The sequence below is a fragment of the Aplidium turbinatum genome, chromosome 5, assembly GCF_918807975.1.
Source record: "Aplidium turbinatum chromosome 5, kaAplTurb1.1, whole genome shotgun sequence".
Lineage (NCBI taxonomy): Eukaryota > Metazoa > Chordata > Ascidiacea > Aplousobranchia > Polyclinidae > Aplidium > Aplidium turbinatum.
The window spans coordinates 4,371,776-4,396,621 of record NC_137476.1 but is presented as its reverse complement, the minus strand read 5'-3'; the positions used below and the strand labels follow the sequence as shown (position 1 = coordinate 4,396,621).

General features: G+C 38.2%; 1 protein-coding gene across 1 annotated transcript; it reads right to left on the bottom strand.

Moving 5' to 3' along the window:
- Positions 1-22,930, bottom strand: LOC145770341 (MFS-type transporter SLC18B1-like). The gene is made up of 11 exons (XM_082581949.1): positions 22,361-22,930; positions 20,483-20,623; positions 18,475-18,570; positions 17,854-17,927; positions 17,263-17,476; positions 13,430-13,520; positions 13,113-13,252; positions 5,474-5,571; positions 4,157-4,357; positions 2,206-2,377; positions 1-1,367 (listed from the first exon to the last, which is right to left on the bottom strand). The coding sequence occupies exons 1-11, from the start codon at positions 22,832-22,834 to the stop codon at positions 1,245-1,247; spliced, it is 1,824 nt and encodes a 607-aa protein (XP_082438075.1). The 5' UTR covers positions 22,835-22,930; the 3' UTR covers positions 1-1,244.
- Between the last annotated feature and the right edge of the window lie 1,916 nt (positions 22,931-24,846).

Sequence of the window (24,846 nt, the reverse complement as noted above, 5' to 3'; positions counted from 1 at the left end):
CAAGAGTTTCAAACGTTTATTAGTGAAATAACCACAACAGATGCAATCTGAACAACAATAGGAAGCAGAACTTGAGGTAGAGGTAACTTCAGGTTGCCATGAAGTCGTGTAATTTGATTTAATTTCATTCAAACAATAGCCGGCAAGTGTAACGGATCAGAAAGCCAGTCTCCAAAAAGCAAAATCAGTCATTTTTAAATTGATTTTTCTATGTAAATATGACGGATTTTGCTGTCTGGGTGTAAATAAATGAACTCAAGAACATCAAAAATTGGCCATGACTTGCAATGGATGAGAGTTTAACTTACAAAATATCAACAGCAATGGAATAAATTATTTTGATTTTCTTCAGCCATGCAGTGCAGAGCAAAGTTTTTCTTTTGGTTTGAGCGAGCAAAACTTGCGTAAATGCAAAACGCTTGAACCAACATGTCCAATATATCAGTTTTTTTTTTACATTGATTCAACGCCTGTAGACGTTGTATCAATCCCGTGACGCTGTATCAAACATTCGACCGTTAATACAAACAAACATACACAATTGCACATGAAAAGAGTTGACATGAATACTTGTACCGTTTAAAGTTATTCCATTGATTAGGTAACACTTAACCTAAAGTGTACCAGACAGAAAAAAAGCCATTTTTACATTGATGTATACTATGTAAAAATTACGGATTTTGCTGTTTGGGAAGCACGTGTGACCACTGTCCTTATAATAAGGGCTTGGAGGAAGGCGTAGTTTAGGTAATAGAGCAATATAAACGTTACAGAAAAAGTCAACTGGAACGACAATTAACGTCATGATGAAAGCAAAAACGTTGCTAATTTCACCTTTCAAATTCCATTGAAACGTAACATCACTTGAAACATTTAGTAAATGCTTTGAAGATATCATCAATCACTAGTTTGAACTATCACAAAATACAATAACCAGTTTTAGCGTTACAATATGCAAGACCAGATATCAGCAGAGCTATCCTGCAACTCAGGAATTTGAAGCTTGTCCAGGATCCAATTTATGTGAAATCGGCAATTTACTTATGTTTGTAGGAACTTTAGCGGGCCAATTATCAATTATATTAGACAGCTTACCAAAACTTGGCAGTTAGAAGATTCACCAGAAACAAAGTTGGGCGATCAAAACCGAATCGATTACAAAATAATAATAAGGGCATGACGTCACATTGCAGTACGAGCCAAACACAAACGAATTAAGTTGCAATATTTGAAATTAATCTCAATTACGCATTGACTGACGCAGCAGCACCATCTAGCAACGGTTCTTCTTCGTTGTTGGCTTCCTCTGAATGGCGCTTTAAACGTGTCTGGTGACGGACAAAACGCTGAAGCAGCTTCAGACAGCACTGCAAACAAAATTAGCTCATAAAATCGCTTTGGCAGTCGTTTTTATTAAAAGCAGGCTATCTGTTTGAACCTTCGTGGCGTGAGTTTGTGATTGAACTTCAAAGATACACAAAAAGGTTGTTACAATCGCATTCTGGTATTAGTGAGAAACCAGTTCAGTGTTTGGAGGTTTATTCACCGATGAACAGGCATGCAATGGGGGGCATAGCTAAACCGGTCCAGATTAATGCAATGCCACAACTTTATCTTGTAATAAATTAAAAAGAGGACAGTTTGATACTATGTTTCCAAAATGTAGTGTTTTTTCCCCTCACTGTTTTTTGTCCAGATTGTTAAGAGGTTTAAACAAGTTGTAGCTACACAACCACACTTGCAAAAAAAATACTAAAATGTTCCCAAGGTTTATCCTAATCACGCAACTATCACGACACACTTGAACTTTCGAAATATGAGCCACACGGTTTAAAACAATGTGACGACTGTGAACGTGTGATCTTACTGATCGTACAAACGACGTTTAACTTTTCAGACACGACGCCTACTTTATATAGTTTGGCAAGACACTTAAAAGCACGCAGTCAATAGTGGAGTGGCGCCCCTTCGACTATAGCCCCTTTCACGCTGGCCTAGCGGCTCTTCTCACGGATATAGCCTGCTGAACTTAACTAGTCTATGAGTTTACATATTCAATTATTCATCCGAGCAAACAAACTGAGCAGACTACATGTCTCATCCGCCGCAGGGATTCATCAGATAGAGCAAAAGAAACTGTATTCTGAATTAAGTTGTTAAATTCTGGTTTCAACTCAAGTCAGCGATGCTGAAGCAAGTACTCACCAGAACAAGCCCAATCAAGCCAAAGATGGCCGAAGAGTTTTGGTAGCCCATCTTTTCCACAACGACACCCCCTATCGTCGGCCCCAATATATCGCCCATGGCAAATGCAGTGTTCCACAACCCGGACACGAGACCGTACTGTGCCAGGACAGTGTCGGTCAGCTTCAACTCTCTGATCAACACAAGACGAGTAAATATTGCAATATGTTTAAAATAAACTAAACCTAGCAATAGATTGAGTTTCGCTTTTAGTAGCATGATGATACTTCACAATGTAGATATTAACAACCTGTTTTAGCCTGATGCTGCGAGTTCGCTATGGTACTAGCAAATTGCACGAAATTTCGGAACACAGTTCGGCAGTTCCCTATTCAGTACTCAGTAGTCATGTGATATGACGAATGGTGTTAAAGTCAGTGAGTCGTCTTTAATGCAGATCTTTTGTTTGGCTTGAGGATTCCTATCAACAACCGTGTTGAAATGGAAGAACTACGTCACCTAATCTATTAATCAACTGATTCAACAAAATTTCACAGCAATAAGACCTAACAATACAGAAACTCAACAAACAGCAGCCTCAAGCCAAACAAAAGAGCCGCATTAAAGAACGACACACAGACTTCAACACCATTCGTCATAGCAGTTAGCACATGATCAGGGAAATGTGTTCGGAAAGCTGGTGCAATTCGCTATTACCACAGCAAACTCGCAGCATCATTCTAAAACAGGTTGCATCTACATTGTGAAGTAAACTAAACCTAGCTCGCAGATTTCATCTTCTTTACTTGAATTCAACGTCTTGGATTCAAATGTTGAATCAACGTAATAATAACAAATTTTCAACCTGGATGTGGTTTGTTCTATAGAATTGAAGCGTCTAAAATATACAGACGACACCTCAACGACATTATGTCGATTCTACAACGTAATCGCTATTTCCCGGAAAGTCTGAAGGATTGTGAATAACAGACCTCCCCATGGTGGGGTGGGCCGAGTTTTCATCGACAATGACACCAGGATGAGGCCAACTGACGGGTGTCCTTATATTTAGTGACAATACGAGTCACGAGAACAAAAAAAAATGGAAATTTTTTTTAGATTGCTCGTAAATTGAATATACTAAATTTTTTCTAAGGCTGGCATTTGAATAAAACCATACCAAGTTAGAAATAATGTTCGAATACATCATTTGATCAAGGAAAATGAGTTCAAAAACTGAAACTCTCTTTCTGGTAGTAAATGTTTTTGGAATGAATTTCGAAATTGTAAAGCAAACCGGACTTTGCTGCAGCAAACAACTGCTCATCAAGTAAATATATAAAAACAAACGGACCATTGTGACTCATTTAAAAATGAATAGGCCACTCTGCAGGTGAATGTTGTATCACGTGACATGGGGCAGCTTTACCAGCACGATCTATTTGTGTAACCAATGCATGTCTCCAGCCAATAAAACTGCTCTTTTTTACATTGATTTGACGTCTACAGACGTTGAATCAATGTAAAAAACGATTGATTTGTTGTCTGGGAGCATTGTTGTTAATTTCACGACCAGTATCAAAACTTAACCCTATGTTGACGCTGAGTTAACAAACCACAAACCAAATGCGATACGTTGGCAATGAAAATGTTGGTGACAGATATGTGTTGGTTCAGTTGACATGTTGGTGCTTTCCGGCGAGTTTAAACTTAAGCAATCGAAAATGCGGCACACGCACGATTCCAGAATGAATGAAGAAAATGCTTATTCCACTTACAACTCCGTAACCAAACGGACAACTACCTGTATCAACTAACATAACTCTAACTGAATAAAGTGTCGCTTAGTATTAGGTTAGCGGTGGAAATGAGAGTATCGACCTCAGCTTTACCATGAACTAAATTGGACATCAATTTTTGTGCCACTAAGGTCACTGCACCGTTTGCAAAGGACCATTACAAACCAACTCACTTTGCAGCTTTGAACATCTCATTGAATGTTGGCATGAGAGCACCACCGAAGAATGCTCCGTTCACAACAGCAGTGACGTAGAGGAGCCAGAGCTTCTGGCTCTTCCAACCGAACAAGGAGCGTAGGAACAGAACTGGCCCAACAAAAGTCATTCCAAGAGCGATTCCAAACGTACTGACTTCCATGAGGTAAGAATTCTTCCTGAAATAAAATCAAGATCATTTCTGTCTTTAACATAGCCTGTAAAAACTCTTGGCAGCCAAGCGTTGCCTTTTTATATTGTTTCAACTAGAATATGTTCCAATGGGGCCTCGCCGACTCACCATCTTGTGCATGTGGCTCAGATTTTCAGACTGCATACTACATTCTCTACTAATGTCCTGTATACCTAGCAAAGGACAAACATGTGGACCTAACAACGCTCGATGCACACAATCCATTGTCTGCTGCGCTTGGATGTAACAACGTAATCTGCGGCGGCCTCAAACGCAAGAAGAACCAGAAGCTGGAGCTACTGATGTAAAGCCTAACAGCTCCGGAGCCAAACCACTTCTGTAGAGGCGCATTGGGGCAAGCCTGGTTTCAACGACGGATGAAGATAAACCAATGTAAAAAAGGCAACTTTTACTGGCTCGACGCAGCCTGTTGCCATCAGAGGCGATTGTGCATTTCACGTGGTAATATTTCACATTCAAACCTATTGAAGTAATCTGAATGATAAAGCGCACAAGGTAGGTTTCAGATCTTTTACTTTGCCAAACAAAGCACAAAAGAGTCATCCAAAATAGGATGACGTAGCAATTAAGGTTAGTCGTGAATTTTCTCGCCGTTACGCGACCAAGCCAAGGGTATTAGAAACTTTAAGTTTGAAGTAAGCAGACGAAAGTAAAGATCGATTAGCAACCAAGAAATTACTTTCATACGGCAACGTGAAATGAAAAAAGGGGGTGGGCTTGCCAATGATGTGGAGAGATGTTCTTTTTCAGAAAGACATTTTAAGACAAATACTGGGGTCATTTAAGTTACTTGAAAAGAAAAGGCTCACGGATACTCGTTGTAACAATGAAGTGATGTCGTTATTGGCAACAACTCATACACTGGATCAAATATTAAACGATGGCTTCTATGTGAACAAAAGTAGAAAATAACTAACACTTTTGACGTTGTGAGACAGAAACTGTTATAATTATAGCGAAATCGAGTCTCTAATTATAAAAATATATAAGGCTGATAAACTGTTGGTGTGTTATTAACAATGCATCTTATACTAACTGTGCATAATGTCATTGTTTTTAATTTAAAACAGGCAAAACCCACCATCTGTCCGCCACGTATCCCCAGACAGGCGACAACCCGGCGTAGAAGACACTGCTGGTCAAGAACACCACACCAACCATCACTGCATCCATGTCGAACTGAAATCAACACAACACCTCATTTGCAAGTTTTATGGCAAAGACGTTACTTTTCCAGACAGCAAACCAATTGTTTTTACACTGATTTGCTGTCTGAGATGCAATGCCATAAGTTGGCCTGCAAATCAAGTAGTTTCTTCACGTTTTCCGAATATTATGCCACTTTGACGTTAATGACAATGTAGGTAAAAATTCACACGAAAAATATCCCGAATGGAAAATATTCTTATTTTTGGAGAAAGGGGATATTTTCTTAGTGGTTATTTTCCAGTCGAGATATTTTCCGTATAGACATTTACAGTATGAACTTTTACCGATTACCGTTTAATGAAAGCATGTTTAAAACTTATTACACTCGTCTGGAAGTGTTGAGACTCTCTCGTGTATATTGTATATAAATGAGGCTACTTCTTTCCCACTACATTGCGTAAGCGCAGTGAGTGGCGTATTTTTGCACAACCGCCGAAAAACAAACACCGCGAGTGAATGAAGCGTAGATTGCGCAACGCAGCGGTAATGCGAGTTGCGCAATTTTCCGCAAGAATCGACCAGTCACAGCTTTTCGGTATATCGCACAAGAAAAACACTCTTGTAATTATAATTATAGATCACATGTGAGCGAAACCAAGCAACAACATGGCATTTAACATGAAGCAAACAAAACAAAAAAAATTTCGAACGTTTTCGGCTATAGGCCTACGTCAAGTTTTTGTAAATCATTTGAAAGGCTAGTTTATATTGCTTAAATAAGAAATTTTAGACAACGTATCACGCAGAAAAGCGGTACAATATAAACATTTGAGAGAATGTTTCGAAATCTCATGGTTTAAAAACTAACTACTCTGTATTGTTGTAGAATAGTTCTCCAATCTCCATCACGTATGCTGGCATGACCCGAAAACAAACCCAGCCAGCAAATCATTCGTTTCTTACATTGATTAACGACAAAAGGAAGGATTTTGCAAGTTAAGCGTTACGTTACTGGTCTATTACGTCATCGGTCGTTGGTTGAAACATAGAACGTGAAAGTAACGTTTTTTTTTCATTTGAGAAGTGGCAAAGATGCTCATGTTGAACAAAAACAATTCCGGAGATAATTAAACGCTCATTAACCAACGTCGCGCAAACGCTGAAACACGATTTTTCCTGGAAATTTTAAACGAGTTCGGGAAAACATATGTCATTCCCAAACCAAGGTCTAGATTAGTTTGCAAAAACGCGAGACAGCTATTCAAATATATATACAGAGCAAATACGCATGACGAAAAAAAAATATAAAACACAACCATAAAAATAAAGTAACTATCACGCATAGTAAAAAAATATAGCTTGAGAAAAATATCATCCCCAGAAGCGGAAACCCCTGTGAGCATAGGCGTCGAAACAGGGTGGGCCGGGTAGGCGGCGCCCACCCGGCCGTGAAACGAGGGTGGGCAAAATATGTTTCGCCCACCCTGTTTTCACGACACTTATGAAGTGTTTGTTACAATTATTTCCACTTTGTTAAACGCTGAATTATCCAACCAACTGCAGCGCAACTTCTTGTTTTACGCAATGTCTCTCGCTAGGTATCCGACAGAACAAAGCAACTCCGCAACAACGCTGCGTTGAAAAAAAGGCGGTAGGCCTACTCAATGCATTGTTGTTGCTACGGCAACTGCCACACGCTGGCAATTCCAGGTGAGAAAAAGCCACGTTTGATCTTTTCTCCAAATGGTCTCACTTTTGTTACATCACAATCAAACTTCAGTTCCGGGTCAGCGTGAGGGAATATGAATATGACATCATAATGAACATTACAATAAAATAACCGATACAAACTAAAGACGTACTGAAACAATCGCTTTTTACAAATCTTTCCTCACAAATTTGTTGCTGAGTATAAATTGTGGCACTGCGCGATGTTGTCATTTCATTATTGAAAAGTTAAACATGAAGTAAAGTCAAACATCTATTCGCGGATTCTTAAAACCAGCTGGTGTTCGGCGATATTGAAAAAAACAAAACGATACAATATTTAAAAAAATACTCAATATGTCGATACTTTTCGATATTTTTGTTCTAATTAAGAAAAGAGTTTCTCAGTCTTCGAAATTAGTGTCGGCAACTGCCGAGGTGATTGCCGACATAGATGCATGAATAGGGCATTAGCGTCGGCAATAAAAATGCCGAGGCCACACGAGCGCTTGTAAGGTTAGCGTTAGACATTCCTCCCAGTCGTTATGCCACAGCCATAGATTTGATCCTTAGTCAACACCCTGTTGGAGCTCTGCGAAAAAGAAAGAGGCGTGTGGATGGGTAACAAAGCACGAAAGCAGCAAGATGTGGACGCTTCATTGCGAACGGCGAAGGCAGTGTAGATGAGCCAAGCGATGAGCCTCTTGATGTGTCCGATTTCAGTGATGACACGACAACCTCATCCTCCGATACAGCATCTGATGATTCCGATTCTGACAGCTAGTTCTTTATCAAACAGACTTTGTGTTGCTCGCAGTATCCCAATTGTGCCGAAATTAGTAAGTGGATAAGTGGATGTTAGCGGATACGTAAATCGAGGCAATCTTCTCGCAGGGAGCTATTAATTTGTTACCGGTACCTGGTTGAGCAATTAACGTTATTTTATGATAATTCAACGTCGCTAGATATCGAATTAATGTAAAACGAACGTAAATTTCTTACTGAGCATTGTTGTTACGCAATATAACATAACCTAACATAACCTGCCGGGAAAATTAAATCGATTTGTGCTGACTCGAACGTTGAATCAACCCAAAATTAACTTTTCTCCTCCCGTGAGTTATTTAACGTGAATTACCGTAACAGCGTGCGTATCGCGTTGCTCGATTTATCGCTACTTTTGGTATTATTAGAAAAGATGTAGGCTACTATCCAGAATACAAACCAACATGGAAATTCTACAAACAATTAAATTGAAATATTTTGGCCACATGATTTGCAATAATTCTATTCAAAGACAACTACTAGAAGGAAAAATGAACGGCAAACGAAATAGGGGCAGACCACCAAGAATTTGGACTAATGATATTGAAGACTGCTGGTCAGGACTTAATTACAAAACTGCACTAAAAAAAAGCTCACAACAGAGAAACTTGGCGTCTCATTGCCTCCAACCCTCGACGAGAGGAAGGAACTTAGTGATGATGATGGTATTATTACATCACAACAAATCAAACAGTGCGGTCGTGATAGACTACTCTAGTATATTTTTCACTTCTCATTTCACATGTTTTGGTACAATTTTTTTCGTAATAAACGTTCACAGCAATTATTGCCAAGGCAATTTCAACTTTTGCCGTTTGGCCTTGGCAACGTTTTTGTAGGGGTTTACAGTTTGGTTACGAGTTCGGGCTGTAATAGTTAAAATATTGAACAAAATTGAAATAAATATCAATATTGAAAAGATATCGTATCGAAAATTCGATATATTGCCCAACACTAAACCCAGCAGTGGCGCCGGCAGAGGGGGGGCAGACGGGGCAGCTGCCCCCCCAATGTTTTGGGCATCATCTTTTTAATTTTTTTATATTATTACATACTGTTATTATTTTTTTCATATTTGGATCCCAACCTGAAGTCAACTCAAGTTACAAGGGGGGGGGGGGGGGTAAAAGCTTTCTCTTTTATTTTAAACTTGCTCTTCTTGCTGCTGTTATTATTACAATTTTGTGATTCTATTCACGTACTTCTCCTGCTGCCTGTCACGTAACGTAACAATTGCTACCGGCTGTTCAGCAGATTGGCTCTTGCTTGGTTCTAGAGTGGTAGCAGTGCATACAGCAGTGGGTCATTCAATGTTTCAAGAATATAATGTAGATTTAACTCAACGAAGTCTACTAAAGTAATAGTAATACAATAAGTAACCAGTGGTTTGATGACTATCTCTGGCTGGAGTATTCAGAAGCTAAGGATGCCACATTTTGCTTTCCCTGTCGAGTTTTTTTCAACAGCTTGGTATATGTTATAGTCCTGTTAATATTAGTTAAAGTTTATTTTATTAAACTGCAATTATGCTCCACCGGTGTTAAATGATTTTTTATTCTTAATATTTTTTTATCCTATCTACGAAGATTTCAAAGAAAATAAATCAATAGCTTTTTTTCCTTGGTCTGAACCTTAAAACATTTGACCAGGCTAACACACACAATAGTATTTCAATAAGATAAATTTATGTTATGGAACCGGTTTTCTTCCATTAGGAATCGTCAGCATAACTGAGTCGAAATAAAAATTAGCCTACATCAATAGATGTCAGCACAACTGAGTCGAAATAAGAATTAGCCTACAATATCAATAGATGTCAGCATAAATGGACCAAAAACAAACGAAAAATTACAAATTAATTAATTATTATTTCGACTCAGTTGTGCTGACATCTATTGATGTAGACTAATTTTTATTTCGACTCAGTTATGCTGACGATTCCTAATGGAAGAAAACCGGTTCCATAACATAAATTTATCTTATTGAAATACTATTGTGTGTGTTAGCCTGGTCAAATGTTTTAAGGTTCAGACCAAGGAAAAAAAGCTATTGATTTATTTTCTTTGTGATATTGCTTTCTGTATTAGGTAGATCGCCCATTTGAGGAAGTGTCATAGTACCAGATCACCTTTTTCAGTTGGTTTTTCCCATTTTTGATCACGAAGATTTCATGCGCAATATAATGATGAAAAAGTTTAAAACACAAAATGAGCGAACAATTATATTATATAGGCCTACGTAGTCTATTAAGATGCAAAACTGGCAGTATGACGAAATAATGCAACTAAAGTCAACATCTTCCTACGTTTATTAGACGTTAAAATACGTTTCTCTTGTAGTAAAATTATTTTCTCATTCTTTTATTTCTAAGGATATTGCATTGCTTATTTTCTTTAAATTGGAAGATTTGCGTCCCCGCGCGCAAGATTGTGCATTTTTTCCATCAATTCAATTTCAACGCCCTACAACGTTGAATCGATGTAAAATCAGCAGATTTAGCTGGCTGGGGTTGGTGTTTTAATTGATTATTTTTACTTTCAGAGAAGCTTGTTTTTACTCAGTCTTCTTCTTCTTCTTACTCAGTGAAGCTTGTTAATACTGTAATAATAATTAACTTAAAAACTGTGATAATCTCGCAAAAAACAGCAATCAACCTTTGTCTCTAAAACAAAGTTTGCCTAATTCTAAACGAAGCTGCATTAAAACAGCGAGTTTTGCCAATACCAAACATTCAAATATCTCAGCCTGGAAATAGCAACAAGAAAACATAGAGACTTAGCTTTATTTTCGAAAAATGTCGAAAAAAACATGATCTTATCCTTTTGCTATGCCATCGGACAACACCATTTTACAGGAATATTCATACCCACATTTTTGTTGAAAATGCTCTCAGAATGCACCAAACTGAAAGTAATTTTCCAAAAATTTCTGGGGGAGGCCCTCCAGAGTCCAGACTCCCGCCGCTAAGTGTCGCCTTCCGCGAACACGCCCGCCGGACGTCAACACTCACCTTTCAAAATTTCTTACTACGCTACTGTCTTGCACTGTCAATATTTTGCCCCCCCCCCAATGTTGAAGGTCTGGCGGCGCCACTGAAACCCAGCTACCAAAAGGCGTCGAGATGATAATGCTGAAGAAACCACGTCCAGCAAGAAATGAACGTAGAGATGACATTGATGAAGAAAGCAGTGCTTCAAGGATGGACAGTGGTGAAGTCAATGTCTCAGGCAATGCACCGGTAGTTGTAGAAGACAGCATGAGCCATGGATCTCTACTTGCTCCATTTGATGTTAGCATGATGCCGGATCAGCTTCCGGCTCGGGAAGGTCGTGTGTTGCAAAGGAAGCTTTTTTCCGAATTCCAGTGGATGCGTCTTAACCCTGATGGTACTTGTTACTGTAGCTGCTGTTTGTGGGCCTCGGAAAACAATCGGTTATCTGCCGCAGACCAACGGAACAGTCAGCAGTCACCTGTCCGAACATTTTGCGGCAAATCCGAAGGCGCCACTTTAAAGATAACAGGTCATGCGTCACATGCTTTTTAGGTCGCAAAGGAAAACATAAAAGAAGTTTGTTTAGTTTAACAATGCTCATAAGATTGCAAGGCGCAAGAAAGCAAACATCAAACTTATTAAAGCTTAATTGCTGCACAGTCTTTGTGAGAAAGACTAACCATTGCGAATTTGCGAACATACACATTTAATGAAATCTGTTTGAAAACTATCGCCCACCCAGAATTCCTCTGTTCTAAGAAAAAATCGACGCCTATGCCTGTGAGTAAATGAAAAAGAGATAGCGACAGTATGCGTGGTGTTCTATTGACTTAAACGCAATGCACAGAAGTCCCCGAGAGTACACAAGTAGCAAACTTAGCATCGGCATAGTTGTCGGTCAGCAAATCAGTTCTTATACATTGATTTAGCGTCTGGAAGCGTTAAATTAATTCAACAAGGCTAATTTGTTTCGATCACAATTCACAAGCGGATAGATACAACGTATCACCACAGCAATCAAAGCGTGGAAAGCAATTTTCAGTTCATTTCTGACCATCACCACGAAAAACGATACATAGCAAAGGTCTAAAAAAAAGTAGAAGCAACAAAACGCAGACGTTATAGCGTGCATAATCGTTCATATTAAAGGACAAACCAAATTCAAAAGCGATGACTGGAGACAAAAACACACGTGAACGTTATTGATCAATCCTTCTGGGAAATCAGACCAGGCAACTTAATCAAAAAGGTGGTGAAAGATTTAATATGGCTATGTCTATTGTCTATAGTTGGTTACGAGAGTAGGGGCTCAATGCGTTCCTGCAATCCCTTCTCTTCCTGCCTCAACCATGCTTGCAATCGTTTCTGGTATTTTTATTTATTGCGTATGACTTGATTCAGTGAGTTGGGATAAAAGCTGAAATTTTGTACACACTTAATTCTTAACGATTTAACTTAAATCCAAAATCACACATTCCTTTAGCTTGCTTTACTAAATACTGAACCCAACACAAAGGCAAAATTGTGTCCAGAAACAATGGATCCCGGCACGCAGCAAAAAGCGACAATCAGTTGTGAAATCTCTTGGCAGCCAGGTAAGCCACATCACGCAGAACACATAGCTGCATAGCCGAGTGGTGAGAGCCCTGGAACGGCAATTGAAAGGGCGCCGGTTCGACACCGCTCAAGAGCATGCACCTGTGTCTTTGGCAGGACACTTAAAGGCATGCCTGAAGGACAAGGTGGACACGATGATTGGCTTCCTCGCCTTCCAGTCCACTTAATCTAAATCTTCAACCACCGGATGTAAACCTGGATACGAAAAAAAAAAAAACGCAGAACACAGAAACAACGCAAATTCAATGTCAACAAAATTTCATCACAATTTCAATTCTAATCCAGAGGGCAATTGACCCGCCGGAACAATAGTGTTCAAACAAACCTCAATTGTTGAGCAATATAATGAACAATTTCTTATTTGCAGCAACTTGACGAAATGTTTCAAGTATATTTTTCAATAACGGATCTTGTTAATTTTACAACTGACCTGATCGGCTAAGAAAGGAGCAATGTTGGCGATGATGAAGCTGTTCACAGTGAAGACATAGATGACAACAAGAACGGCCAACACAGCAGAGGAATGACGAAGAAGATAGAAGGGAGACTTGGATGCCATTTTCTCTTCAACTGAAAATACAGCAAAGTATAATAGCGTAATAGTTGCACGAATAGATGGGACTTTGCGCAGTTTTTGATTTAAAAAAATACTGCACAGATTAATCTATAAAACAAACCGTACTTCACAAGATTGTATATATATATACAAGAGTTCCGCAACATATGAAAACTTGCATCACGACTTACTTGGTACATATGGCAACATAAAGTGGCAAGCTATGAGTAGAAGTCCTTGAATTGAACCAAGTACCAGAAACGGAGTGATGTACCCTCCGGCCTGTCAAAGCATCGTCATTAGTCAGTGAAGAGATCACAAAGGACCCACCAAAGGAACACAACGTGCCACTTCGTTTGATAGGCGTCTGAAATGTCTAAACTGACAGCTTCTTAGATCTTTCAAGTTTCAAACAACATTGCGAGGTAGTGATCAAAAGCAAAAAGAATTGCAGCATCTATGAAAAGAAAATAATGTTTTTCTAGACAATCTAGAGCAGTGGTTCTCAACTGGGGGTCCGCGAAGCGATTTCAGGGGGTCCGTGAAAGCTTGCGAGTTTGCAGCATGATTGATAAATTACGAAATGTAAAAATCGGTTGGTTGTTCTTTATTTGTGCATTAGGCTACCGTGATTTTCAAACTGTACTTCCCAACGAACCGGTGCGATGTCCTTCGAAAGTTCAAAAGTTTGGTTTCTAACTAAAAAAATATCATATAAATGAATTAATTTTTTAATAAGGCTATGTTCAACTTAATTTTTTTGAGACAGTAGTCTATTGGTCAATGCTTAACTTAGAAATACAAACGTTGGTCAGCAGTCTATTACCACTCACAGTTTTGCCATGACAAAGATTATAACGAATTAATATTGATTAGAAACGAAAAAAGGAAGAAATTGTTTGTAACGGTCGCAAAATTCTATTGGTTTTTGATAAAATTTATAGAAAAACATCAAATCAACATAATTATAGATTATATAGCCTACTGATTTTTGATGTGTCAACATAAAGCTCATAACATAATTTCTCTAATGTCATCAATAGTCATAAGTGTGTCGCGAGTTCACCAAATTCTTTTAAGTGTGTCTTTGCCTGGTGTAATTTAAACGCCATGTGATGTGCCTTTCTCCTTTGTTCTGCCGTTTCATTTTGCATTTCGTTTTTCAATTCAGTGTTTAGATCAGTTATTCATTTTCATTGTAGATATGATAAGTAGTTGTTTTTTGTTACTTGATAAGGGCTAACGTGTGTATGGCCGAAAACGTTTGTAGCTTATAGTTTGTTCAATTTTTAATCGATTATGTTAAATGCCGTGTGGTTGCTTGGGTGTAGGCTATATGTCTGTGGTTGAAGAAAGTGACCTCTTTACCAAAATTGTATTTTAAGTGTGTCGTTTCGAAACTCATAAAACATTTGATTCCATTATAATTATAGGAAAAGCGATATACCAAAATTTCAGATAAAATTTTTTTGGGGGTCCGCGACCGCTTCGAAGGTACCAAATGGGGTCCGCCAAAACAAAAAGGTTGAGAACCACTGATCTAGAGGTTACATACTTTGTGGTTCCGATACGTTGTAATGAAAATAAATCTCTTTTGAAACTTTGCACAGTATATAATATAACAGCAAAACATGTAAAAATCATGTACCGTATTTTACGGACCATCAGGCGCAATTTAAATCCTTTTTTTCCTCATAAGTTGATCGTGCGCCTTATAAGCCGGTGCGCCTAATGTATGGATCAAGTAGAGTCAGAGGTGGGCAGTAACTAGTTAAAAAAGTAACTAGTTGCATAACTAGTTACTTTTTGAGTAACTGTAACTGTAACTTCGTTACTTTTTTGAAAAAGTAACGATAAGCGGTAACTAGCTACTATTTTATCGTTTTTCAACAGTTACTAGTTATAATACAGTTACTTGATTTCCCAAACAAAAATTGGTCGTTTGTTTTTCAGTTTATGGCAGTTTTTTTGTAGTGGTCAAATTATTTGTTTGGAAGAGATTATAGGCATTTGGCGACAAGAAGCGAGGTTGTGTACAGAAAGGAGCTGTGTAAACTGCGAGATAGGATTTTGCGGTGTACCAGCGACAGAAAGGAGGCCGCGTAAACTGCGAGGTAGGATTTTACAGTGTTCTATACGGATTGATGTCTGTGACGCCACAATCCGTTGTTTGTTCCCCCACTAAGCTGTCTGTTTTTAGAAATTTCAGCTTCTCCTTTTTTGTAAAGCGATTCTTTTTTTGTAGATTTTGGTTATATAGCTTTGAACACAGGTAGACGCGGTAGTCAGTAGTGGAAAATCAATATGGATTAGTTTTTGTCTAAAGTATCAGAGACTGAAACAAACCCCACTGGTAATGCCACCAATATGCCAATATCTGGACATTCTGCAATCAGAAGAGAAGGCATATATGGGCATGACGAGGAAAAGACTACAAGAACTTCGAAACAGCGACAAGGTGGCTGTCTGCCTGCCATTACAACCCGATTGTTGAAATCTTTGGAAAACAGATTTGGCCATGTTTTTGATGATAGTGACTGCCAGTTAGCTGCTGCTTTTCACCCACAATTCCGACTTTCTTGGCTTTACAAGGGTGAAAAAATTAAGACGCCTCTACATCCCTAAATTGTTAACCTATTACAGAACCACAGCAATTTCAACATCGACGATGCAGCAAGCAACAGCGACACTAATGTTGACAGGCATGCAACAGATGACTTTTTTGCTCTGTTATTTGAAAACACAAAATAAAAGGAAGTTAGTGCCGCAAAAATTTTAAATGAATTTTTTGAACGTAACCCAACAAAGGCAGTTGCGTCTGATGCATTCCCCAATGAAGCCATGAGGCGTTTGTTCTTGCGTCCGCCCCGTTAGCTCAGTGGTTACGCGTCGGGCTCAAGATCACGCGGCGCTGGTTCGACTCTCGGGGTGTGCGCTTGAGCAACGCATTTCAGGACTGCTCTCCATTCAGCGGCACCTAGTGAATGGAATAATTTCTCCGCAACAACACTTCAACAATCGGAAAACTTCAATCTGCCAATCTCGGTAACCGGCCCTGCGTCAAGAGCCTCTACAAGTATGCGAACAAGTACCAGGAATAACCTATCAAGGCTTTGTCAGTCCGAGGATAAAGATTCAAAAACCATTCAAAAACCAAACCATACAATACCCCTATCCCCTCCAGTGCTGCTGTTGCAAGACTGCTCTCCCTTGGAAAGGATATTTTGGAGCCAAAGCAAGCTGGACTTAGCGATCAACATTAATTTTGAAAAAGATCTTTCTGAAAAGAAATTGATGTTGTGACTCTTCGTTCATTTTAGATACCCGTATAAAAATATTGACACGCTCTATTGCTTATCACGGAGTGTCCTGTGCATGTCGTTTTTTTCAATTTTTTATTGTTTTCAATTCGGTTGACGGACGTTTTGGTTTTGGGGTTAGATTATGGATTCTTAGAAGCATTATAGTATGTGGACAGCTAGCAGAGTGGTCGCTGTTTTGCAGTTAGGCAACAGCTACGAACAAAGTATCATCTTGCCCTTTATCATGTATTTTTTATCTTGTACTTCATAGAAAGAAGAATAGTTCTAGATCAGTACTCATATACATCCATTTTCTTTGAAAAGTAACTGTAACTAGTAACTGTAACTGTAACTAGTTACTTTTTAAAAAACGGTAACTGTAACTGAAACTAGTTACTTTTTGAGCGAAGTAACTGTAACTGTAACTCAGTTACTTTCAAAGTAACTAGTGCCCACCACTGCGAAGTAGTGCTTTATTGCCTACACTCAAAACCAGTACCGATACTATTATTATATAAACAAACCACCGTCTTACACAATAAACTACAGAAAAAGCAACTAGCAACTGTGATATTCACTAGGCCCATTTTTTTCTTTTGCTCATTGTAGCGCCTTATAGCCCGGTGCGCCATATGTATGAACAAAAAACTAATCAAAGCAATTTATTGACAGTGCGCCTTATAATCGGATGCGCTTTATGGTCCGTAACATACGGTACTTACGTCAAATAGGGCTCCACCAATCAGAGGAGCCACCATCCCACCGACTCCAACTAGCGCCTCTGACAAACTAAGCACAGTGATAGCACGATCAGAGAACTCCTGGAAGATGATAGCAAACATAGCGGTGAAGGCTGTACTGCTGCCCAAACCCATCAGACCACGCGATAGAATGCATAGTACAAGGAATGGAGTTGTAGAAGTGCTGTTTAAAAACCTGTGGGAAACAACAACATATCAAATATATATATACACCTGAGTAAAAAGACATGACGAATTGTTCACACAAATGGACGGGCTGAATTACCAAATGGAAACAACAAATCTGGACAATATGAAGAAACAATTCATTGCATGGCCTAGCTATATCTATTATATTTAGTTAACGGTTCCCTTGATGAGGCGGTTTTCCATGTGTGGTTACGATGTGTGGCGAAACTGTCAGACATTTCAAGATCGGACCTTGAGCCTGTCTAATTAATTTATGAAACCAGATTTCAGTGATCATGAAGAGGTGTATTTTTCAAAATAATACAGCACCTCAAAAGTAAATTTGATACCAGCAATTCTATGACATGGTACAGGGTCACTCACCCAAAACAAAAGATAGCACCTGTATTCCAGAACATTCCCGCAAGGACAAGAAATTTTGCACCAACTTTCACTAACTGAAAAAAAAAAACTATTTCACTTAATCTATTGCAAATTGTAAGACCGACAAGACAATAAAAGCCTTCTACTCGGACAAATAATGAAATTAGAAATATGTATATAATATAGCCTAGGCTGCCTAGCCCTATACATTGAAATATAGAGGAAATTAGAGGGTTTTGCATTGCCAACAATGGTAGGTTATAAATATCCACCATCCCGCTTTAGAATGCTTTGCAACCATGAATACAATGGCATGGTTGAATAACTTGTTAGCTCAATACAAGAGTTGATGTAGTGTTGTAGTCAACTAGCTAAATGCCATGTTGCTCAACCTCATTTATTGCGCCTATTTGCTTCGTGGAACTATCTGAACCAGAAATAGGAATCACATAACCTCAGACAAACATTCCAGTACAAACACAATCGTTATGAAAAAAACTATATACAATAAACAATTAGGTACATTCTACTACCTGTAGACCTTATAAAGAAAAACACAGAGAGCATATTAACTGAATAGGAAGGCGTATGTAATAGTAAAGAATAACAAAGATTATTTACCACTTTGCCAATGAGCAAAGATGCAAAAATTCCACACACTGAATATGCAGCAAATATTAATCCAATTTGAGTCGGTGTTAGTCCTTTGTTGGCTGCCTGAAATGTAACACAAGTTGAGAAAATGGTGAAACAACACAGACATGTACATTGAAAACTTCTACGATCAACTGCAGCTGATTTTTTTAAGTGTCATGAGATTACCTTAGCTGCAAAGGACGTTTAGGAGTAAAGAATAAAATATTTTATTGCAGCTGCTACTATGCTAATACGCACGATGCTATTCTGCATAATACGCACGAGTATTGCGTTTAATTGATGGAAATTGCAGAGGATGTTCGAATCATTATCACAATTTACAATGATAAATATAATTTGTTGTCATCATCAAGCATTATCGATATTGTGGTTAAACTTTGTCTATTCATGCAGCCTCTTGCTTTTGTCACTCTATGATCTGTTCACTTTTGATATTCACAAGACAGGGTGGGAAAGCACGCTGAACTAATTGTGGCATTTACTGCCAACTGGGCTTCGATTTACCATTTCAACAAATGCATGTTAAACAGCAAAACAGGTATATATAAAATCATACGCGCCGACTTCCGGGGGGGCAGGGGGGGGGGCCGTAAATTGATGGTTGAGGGGCAACAAAAATGGTGATTACAAGTGGTGTTTTAAAGATAAAACACTTCGCGAAAGAGATTTAGATAATTTAAACGGACTTAAAGAATGCCGAAAGCAAGAAAAGCCTACGTTGCTCTTGCCCGCGAAACAGCAGCTGATCGCATGGCTTTCTCATACGCTATGGAAATTTCAAAGTAGATGGTAGAGTAACTTACGCTGCTGGAATAGTCACGTAACTATTCACGGCAATATTCAGTAAACCAGCTAAATTAGACGCGCTATTTTCAACGAGGTCTTCCCGCTGTGAGACAATTATGATTCAACAGAACGCATTGTTTTCTTCGTAATGTGTGAGAATTAAATCGAAAACCGATAAAAAAAAGGTGTTTAATGGTCTTGGTCGCAGATATTGCCTGCATTAACGGCGCCTCTTACCGCTATTATCACCTAGCTAATCTGACATCATTGTTTTATGCGGCCGCTAAGGTTTGACATCTACTTTAACGATCATGGAATGTTACGTAATAATAGGAACGATTATATCCTACACGCAAAAATAAAAAAATGATCTCTTAAAACAGCTCTTTCTGTTTTGTCTCGTGAGCTTTGCAATGCATATTGCTCAACAAGTGCATAAAGTTTAGAATTGACAAAATATCATTGAATTTGAAAATTAAGTTTGAATCACTGCAAATAAACGTATTCAAAACTTTTACTTAGGCCGACGCGATTTCACACTCCGTAATCTACGTCGACAATCATTTTTAGTGCGTTCATTTTAAAAACTGCCGAGCTGGAGACAACAGCATGTCCCGTGTTAGTTGAACTTGCCTTTTTGAGGTGAAAATCACTTGCGAACATCTCGACCTTTACTCGAGTATAGCCTACTGTATTCAATAAAAGATTACAAAGACTTTCGATAAAAAACAGAAGAGAAAACACTTCGCCGTTGTCAACGCTTTGAAAGTAAGTATATAACTAGCGAAACGAGGTTAATAAAACTGATAGCAGGTTTTCACTCTGCTTGAGATCATGATTTTTTGCGTTTTATTTCGATAACTTCACTGTCTTGATCGTTGTTATTCACTCGCACGAAAAGGAAACGAATCGGCTTGTTTTCCAACTGTTCCAATTATGAGCTAACAATATCAAAATTTTTACGACTAGGCGTACTGCATGCGTAAAACTAATCGTTTCAAGCAGTGGTTCTAATAAATTCGGTTTGCGACCTATTTGTCAATATAAACAAGACACCAAGCTTAATCAAAGACTATTTTAATTGAGTAAAATAGCGTTACGGTTATGACGTCATCACCTTTCTCGCCCCACAAGGTTTTTTTGAAAAGTCGGCGCCTATGTATAAAATTAAACGATAATGGCATACCACAACAGGAAAGAATGTTGCAATTGCAGAGTAGCCCATAATATCACTTAAAGATAGAAGGACAAGAGAAATAAAGACTTTGAGTTGCTGTTTGGTGTAACCACAGTACAATTTGTCAGTTATATCTTCCGGCTTTTCTTCCTAAGATTAGAATAAAATGGCTACGTAAAAGATACTTTATTATACCATACATCACAGTCATATACTACACATGAATTATATATATCCAGGCCTCGAAATTCACGGCGGACACGGCGGTCATGTCCGCCGTCACAGCATGTGATGTCCGCGGGAAGTACCATCTAGATCGGTCATATTTGTCCGCCGAGAAATAATATAGGAACTAGCGATACAAATCGTCATTGCATAGCTCAATTTTATGTTCAATTTTATTACTAGCACGAACGTCGAACAATTGTTGCGACTTGCAAGAATATAATTTCTCGCGCATTCTAGCGCGCATCTAGAAAATTAAAATACTGTACGATATCCTCAGCTTCCATTCAAGCAGGAAAACTTTCGATTTTTACGTTGCTTCAACGATTGATGACATCGAATCAGCGTAACAAAGGTTAATTCTTCGCTAAAAATCGATAGGAGTACGGTACGATTTTTCTACAGCAATCACGCGCAACTTAGTTCAAGTCTTCCGTCACAATGTCTGGCTTTGATCGAGTAATATTGATAAGCCAAGGTTGGTTACAAAATTAGATTATACGAGTAGGCTATTACAGCAAGATGCAGCAAAATTTGTTAAGTTTTGGTATTACGTACAGTAAGAAAAAAAAAGGTCCAGGGAAAATTCACTTTCGCTCACATGACACGCAAAAATAAACTTAAAGAAAAAAATCCTAGTGAAACTTTGCACAGCAGAAAATAGTAGCGTTAGTGTAGAAGTTTTCCGACTCGTGCCCAGAGTATTGTGACGCAAGAAGCTACACAACCTCGTTCGGTAGAAGTTAATCAGATATGCGGCGTATTAAGCAGCTATGCGGCGCTTTGACTCTTCAAACGCACGTCGTTGGTCTTTTCAAATGGCGAAGAATTATCAAGATAAACTGATTAAGCATGACGATCGACGCTAAAACTCGTGTGTCAGCCGTGAGACTTAATTTGTCCGCCGAGATAGCTGCTCAGACCGGACACGTTTGTCCGCCGCCAACAAAAACGAATTTCGAGGCCTGATATCACCTTATTATAAAATACAACCATCCATCAAGCCTATATAAACTTTACACAGTTCCGTATTTGGCATATTTTTTAAATTTCCAATTGTTTACAATTTCTATATCATGCAAATAAATGAAAAAATGGAACACGTCTGATAGTTCAGACAGTTAGGTGCCTGCCAAATAGGTGCGCACACTGCAGCGTCAATATATTTAGACGCTATTCCCAGTAAAGACTATTTCATTAGGTGCTTGATGGTAATACTGCAGACAGTGCTGTACGCAGAATTTTCTCAAAGGAGGGGGGCATTCATTTCAAATCGAAAACAAATTAAAAAAACGCCCATTTGCTAATTGTCAGTAAATCATATTGTATAAGGTTATCCCATAGCCCACCATACTCAGCTTGCACTGACGATATATATTTTGTTAGTTTGCAACAGCCAGGTAACTCATTTGGATAGATGCTGTGTTTAAAACAAACAATATGATATATACAACAATCGCATATACTCAAGCATTTCTGATAAATGATTATGAGTGAAGTTTGGCACACCGAACAGCACCCAAATGACCGGGCGCTACAGTGTGCGCACCTAACTGGCTGCACCTAAAAGACGTGGACCCATAAAAAATGTGCGACACTACCGGTAACATCAATGTAGCAAAGCATTCTCAATAAGCAATGAATGAAATATAAGTAACTCACATGATGATTGCTTGAAGTAAAAGTATCTCCAACTTCTTGACTATGTGGCAAAAACTGTTTGTGCATGCCATTGCTAACACTTCCGTACATAGGCTGTGTGCTTTCTCCCACAGAATAACTTTGGGAGAACAATGACTCACTTTTTTCATTAGTATTTTGTAAAATTGGAATGGATATTGAGGAAGAACGTCGAAAAATAAGTGTTTTTTGTGAACCAAAGTTAGGAGAGAAATATTGCTTGGCATGAATCTCACTTATGCTTTTTGATAACACATTGGGGCGGTTGTTAACATTTGATAAAGGTGGACCAACTTGTTGATCAATCTCTGTCCGAACATCACAGTTATTACTTGTAATTTTAGGTGACGAAAAAAACTTTTTTTCTCCATCACATGCTGATGTTGGGTTAGTTGTTTTGAGTGTAGCATCATCATATAAACCAGAGGAACAATTTTCTGATGCTTCAACAGGCATGATGGCAAAAAGAACTGATGAAAATAAACTAACTTCACTACTTAACACACATAACAAACCAAAACGCACTTCAAGTTCAAGCAATTTGGCTGCAAGAAAATAATCTGAAAAATATAAAAAATGTTGATTAAATTACTTAAAAATTATTATAATAAGCAAAGTAAATGTGACATATTAAGTGGTATGCAGGTGAAAGAAACAAATGAAGACATAACTAAACTTAAATTCTTCTATATATATATATGTAGAGCTTAATATTCAGATTAAATCAAACTCACATAAAATTAAACCTAAAAAATGTTTACTGTATTTTATTTTTTTACCAGCATTAATATCTTATATATAATAACTAAACTTTGCTCAGTATTGGTAGCCTATCATTACAACATTACATACAATAATAGGTTCTAAGCAAAAAGGATGGTGTTGACAGTTGACACCCCTTGCATGAGAAATGAAGATGGGCAGATGAAAATGGAGTTGGTAGACAAGTTGACATTTTGGAAGGAATACTGTGAAGAGTTATTGAATATGGATAAAGAGAATCAGTGAGATAACAATCTTGAATTAAAGCAAACTTTCTTGACATGACCTACTTTCATCCGACAACTGCTGACGTAAAATCCAGAGGTGGAGTTAATCCCTCTTCAATTTAACCCAGATTAATTTTTTACTAGTTTTGCAGACAATTTTGGGAGTAGGGTGTCAAAACTGCTGATAACTAAAACACTATATCATACATAACTAGTAACTACACAAAAATGTCATTTATTACTAAACCAAAGATGAATCATTTTTAGAAAAAGTCAAAAAACCAGTTAATTTGAACCAGTAGCTTTTATGTAATCGATGAAAGTTTTAGGTATGGACGGAACCACCCCTCAGTCTAAATAGGGTTAACACTATTTTAAAGTCATTTGATGTAACATTATCATTGTTATATTATTATATATTATACAGGCTACTTAGTCATCACTATATTATATAATGAACATATTATGTTGCATACATGCCTCTAAGCTCTCAGCGGCCATGGTCGCTGAGAGGCGTTGAATGGTCTTCGAAACTACCACGCCAGTAAGCCATGTTTGGTCGCCGGCTGCCACAAGCCAACATTCTCTCATTCCGTTGGTACCGGTGTAGCAGTCCAGAGTTACTGCATGCCAAAAGTTACAAGAGTTGCCAAATATTTCATTTAAATTTTATTTAATTTTGAAAAATAATAAAAATTTTAATCTCTTAAAAGGTCAGATTAATAATTATAAGTATTTTGTAATGTTAACTGAAAAGCTTGCATTAGTTTGAGAGCAATGAATTCATTACACTTAGTTGAAACAGTTTTCGCTTTTCTATTGATTGTGAAAACGCCGGGCACCGCTGGTAACTTTTGGACTGACAGTAACTTCCAGACTACAACGCCGCAGAAGCAGTCCAAAAGTTACTGCTATTGTAAGTGGGTGTGCTTTTTCGAAATTCTTTTGGGAAAACTTGTAAATGGACTGAAACTTCACTTGGTCAGTAGATTAAACCCTCTGCAAGTATGCAAAAGATGAATCCCAAGGATAAATATTCTCACCACGAAACCATAATTCTAGACTGTTTCGTGCCACGTGTTTTCGATGGGAGTCCAACGGAAATTCATCGGAATCTCAAAGTGTTCAACACTTTCATAAAAGCTAAAGCCTTCCCCTCGTGTGAGACTGTGATAGCCTACTCACTGAAGGTTGATGGCGTTTTGACTACCGGTTGGCCTACATGTAGCCTAAGTTACTTTATATTTCTTCAAAACGGTAGTTATGAGAAACCAGACCAAAAATAGGCTCAGTGCTTCATTTACTGGAAAACTTTGGTTTTAACTTTCATGAAATAGGCCTACATAAATAATAGTCAAAGACTATGTTCGTCAACTACAACTCAAGACCAGCAGCTAACAAGTCATCAGCCTTTAAATGCAAACTTTGCACGATGTATTAAGGTCTGTAGCCTATTAAATGCCACCGATTCACGTATAG

Coding starts and splice junctions, on each gene's coding strand:
- LOC145770341 (XM_082581949.1), bottom strand. CDS start 22,834: ATGCCTGTTGAAGCATCAGAAAATTGTTCCTCTGGTTTATATGATGAT. Junction 18,571..20,482: donor CAACATTCTTTCCTGTTGTG/GTATGCCATTAT, acceptor GTTACATTTCAG/GCAGCCAACAAAGGACTAAC. Junction 2,378..4,156: donor GAGATGTTCAAAGCTGCAAA/GTGAGTTGGTTT, acceptor TGTGTTGATCAG/AGAGTTGAAGCTGACCGACA.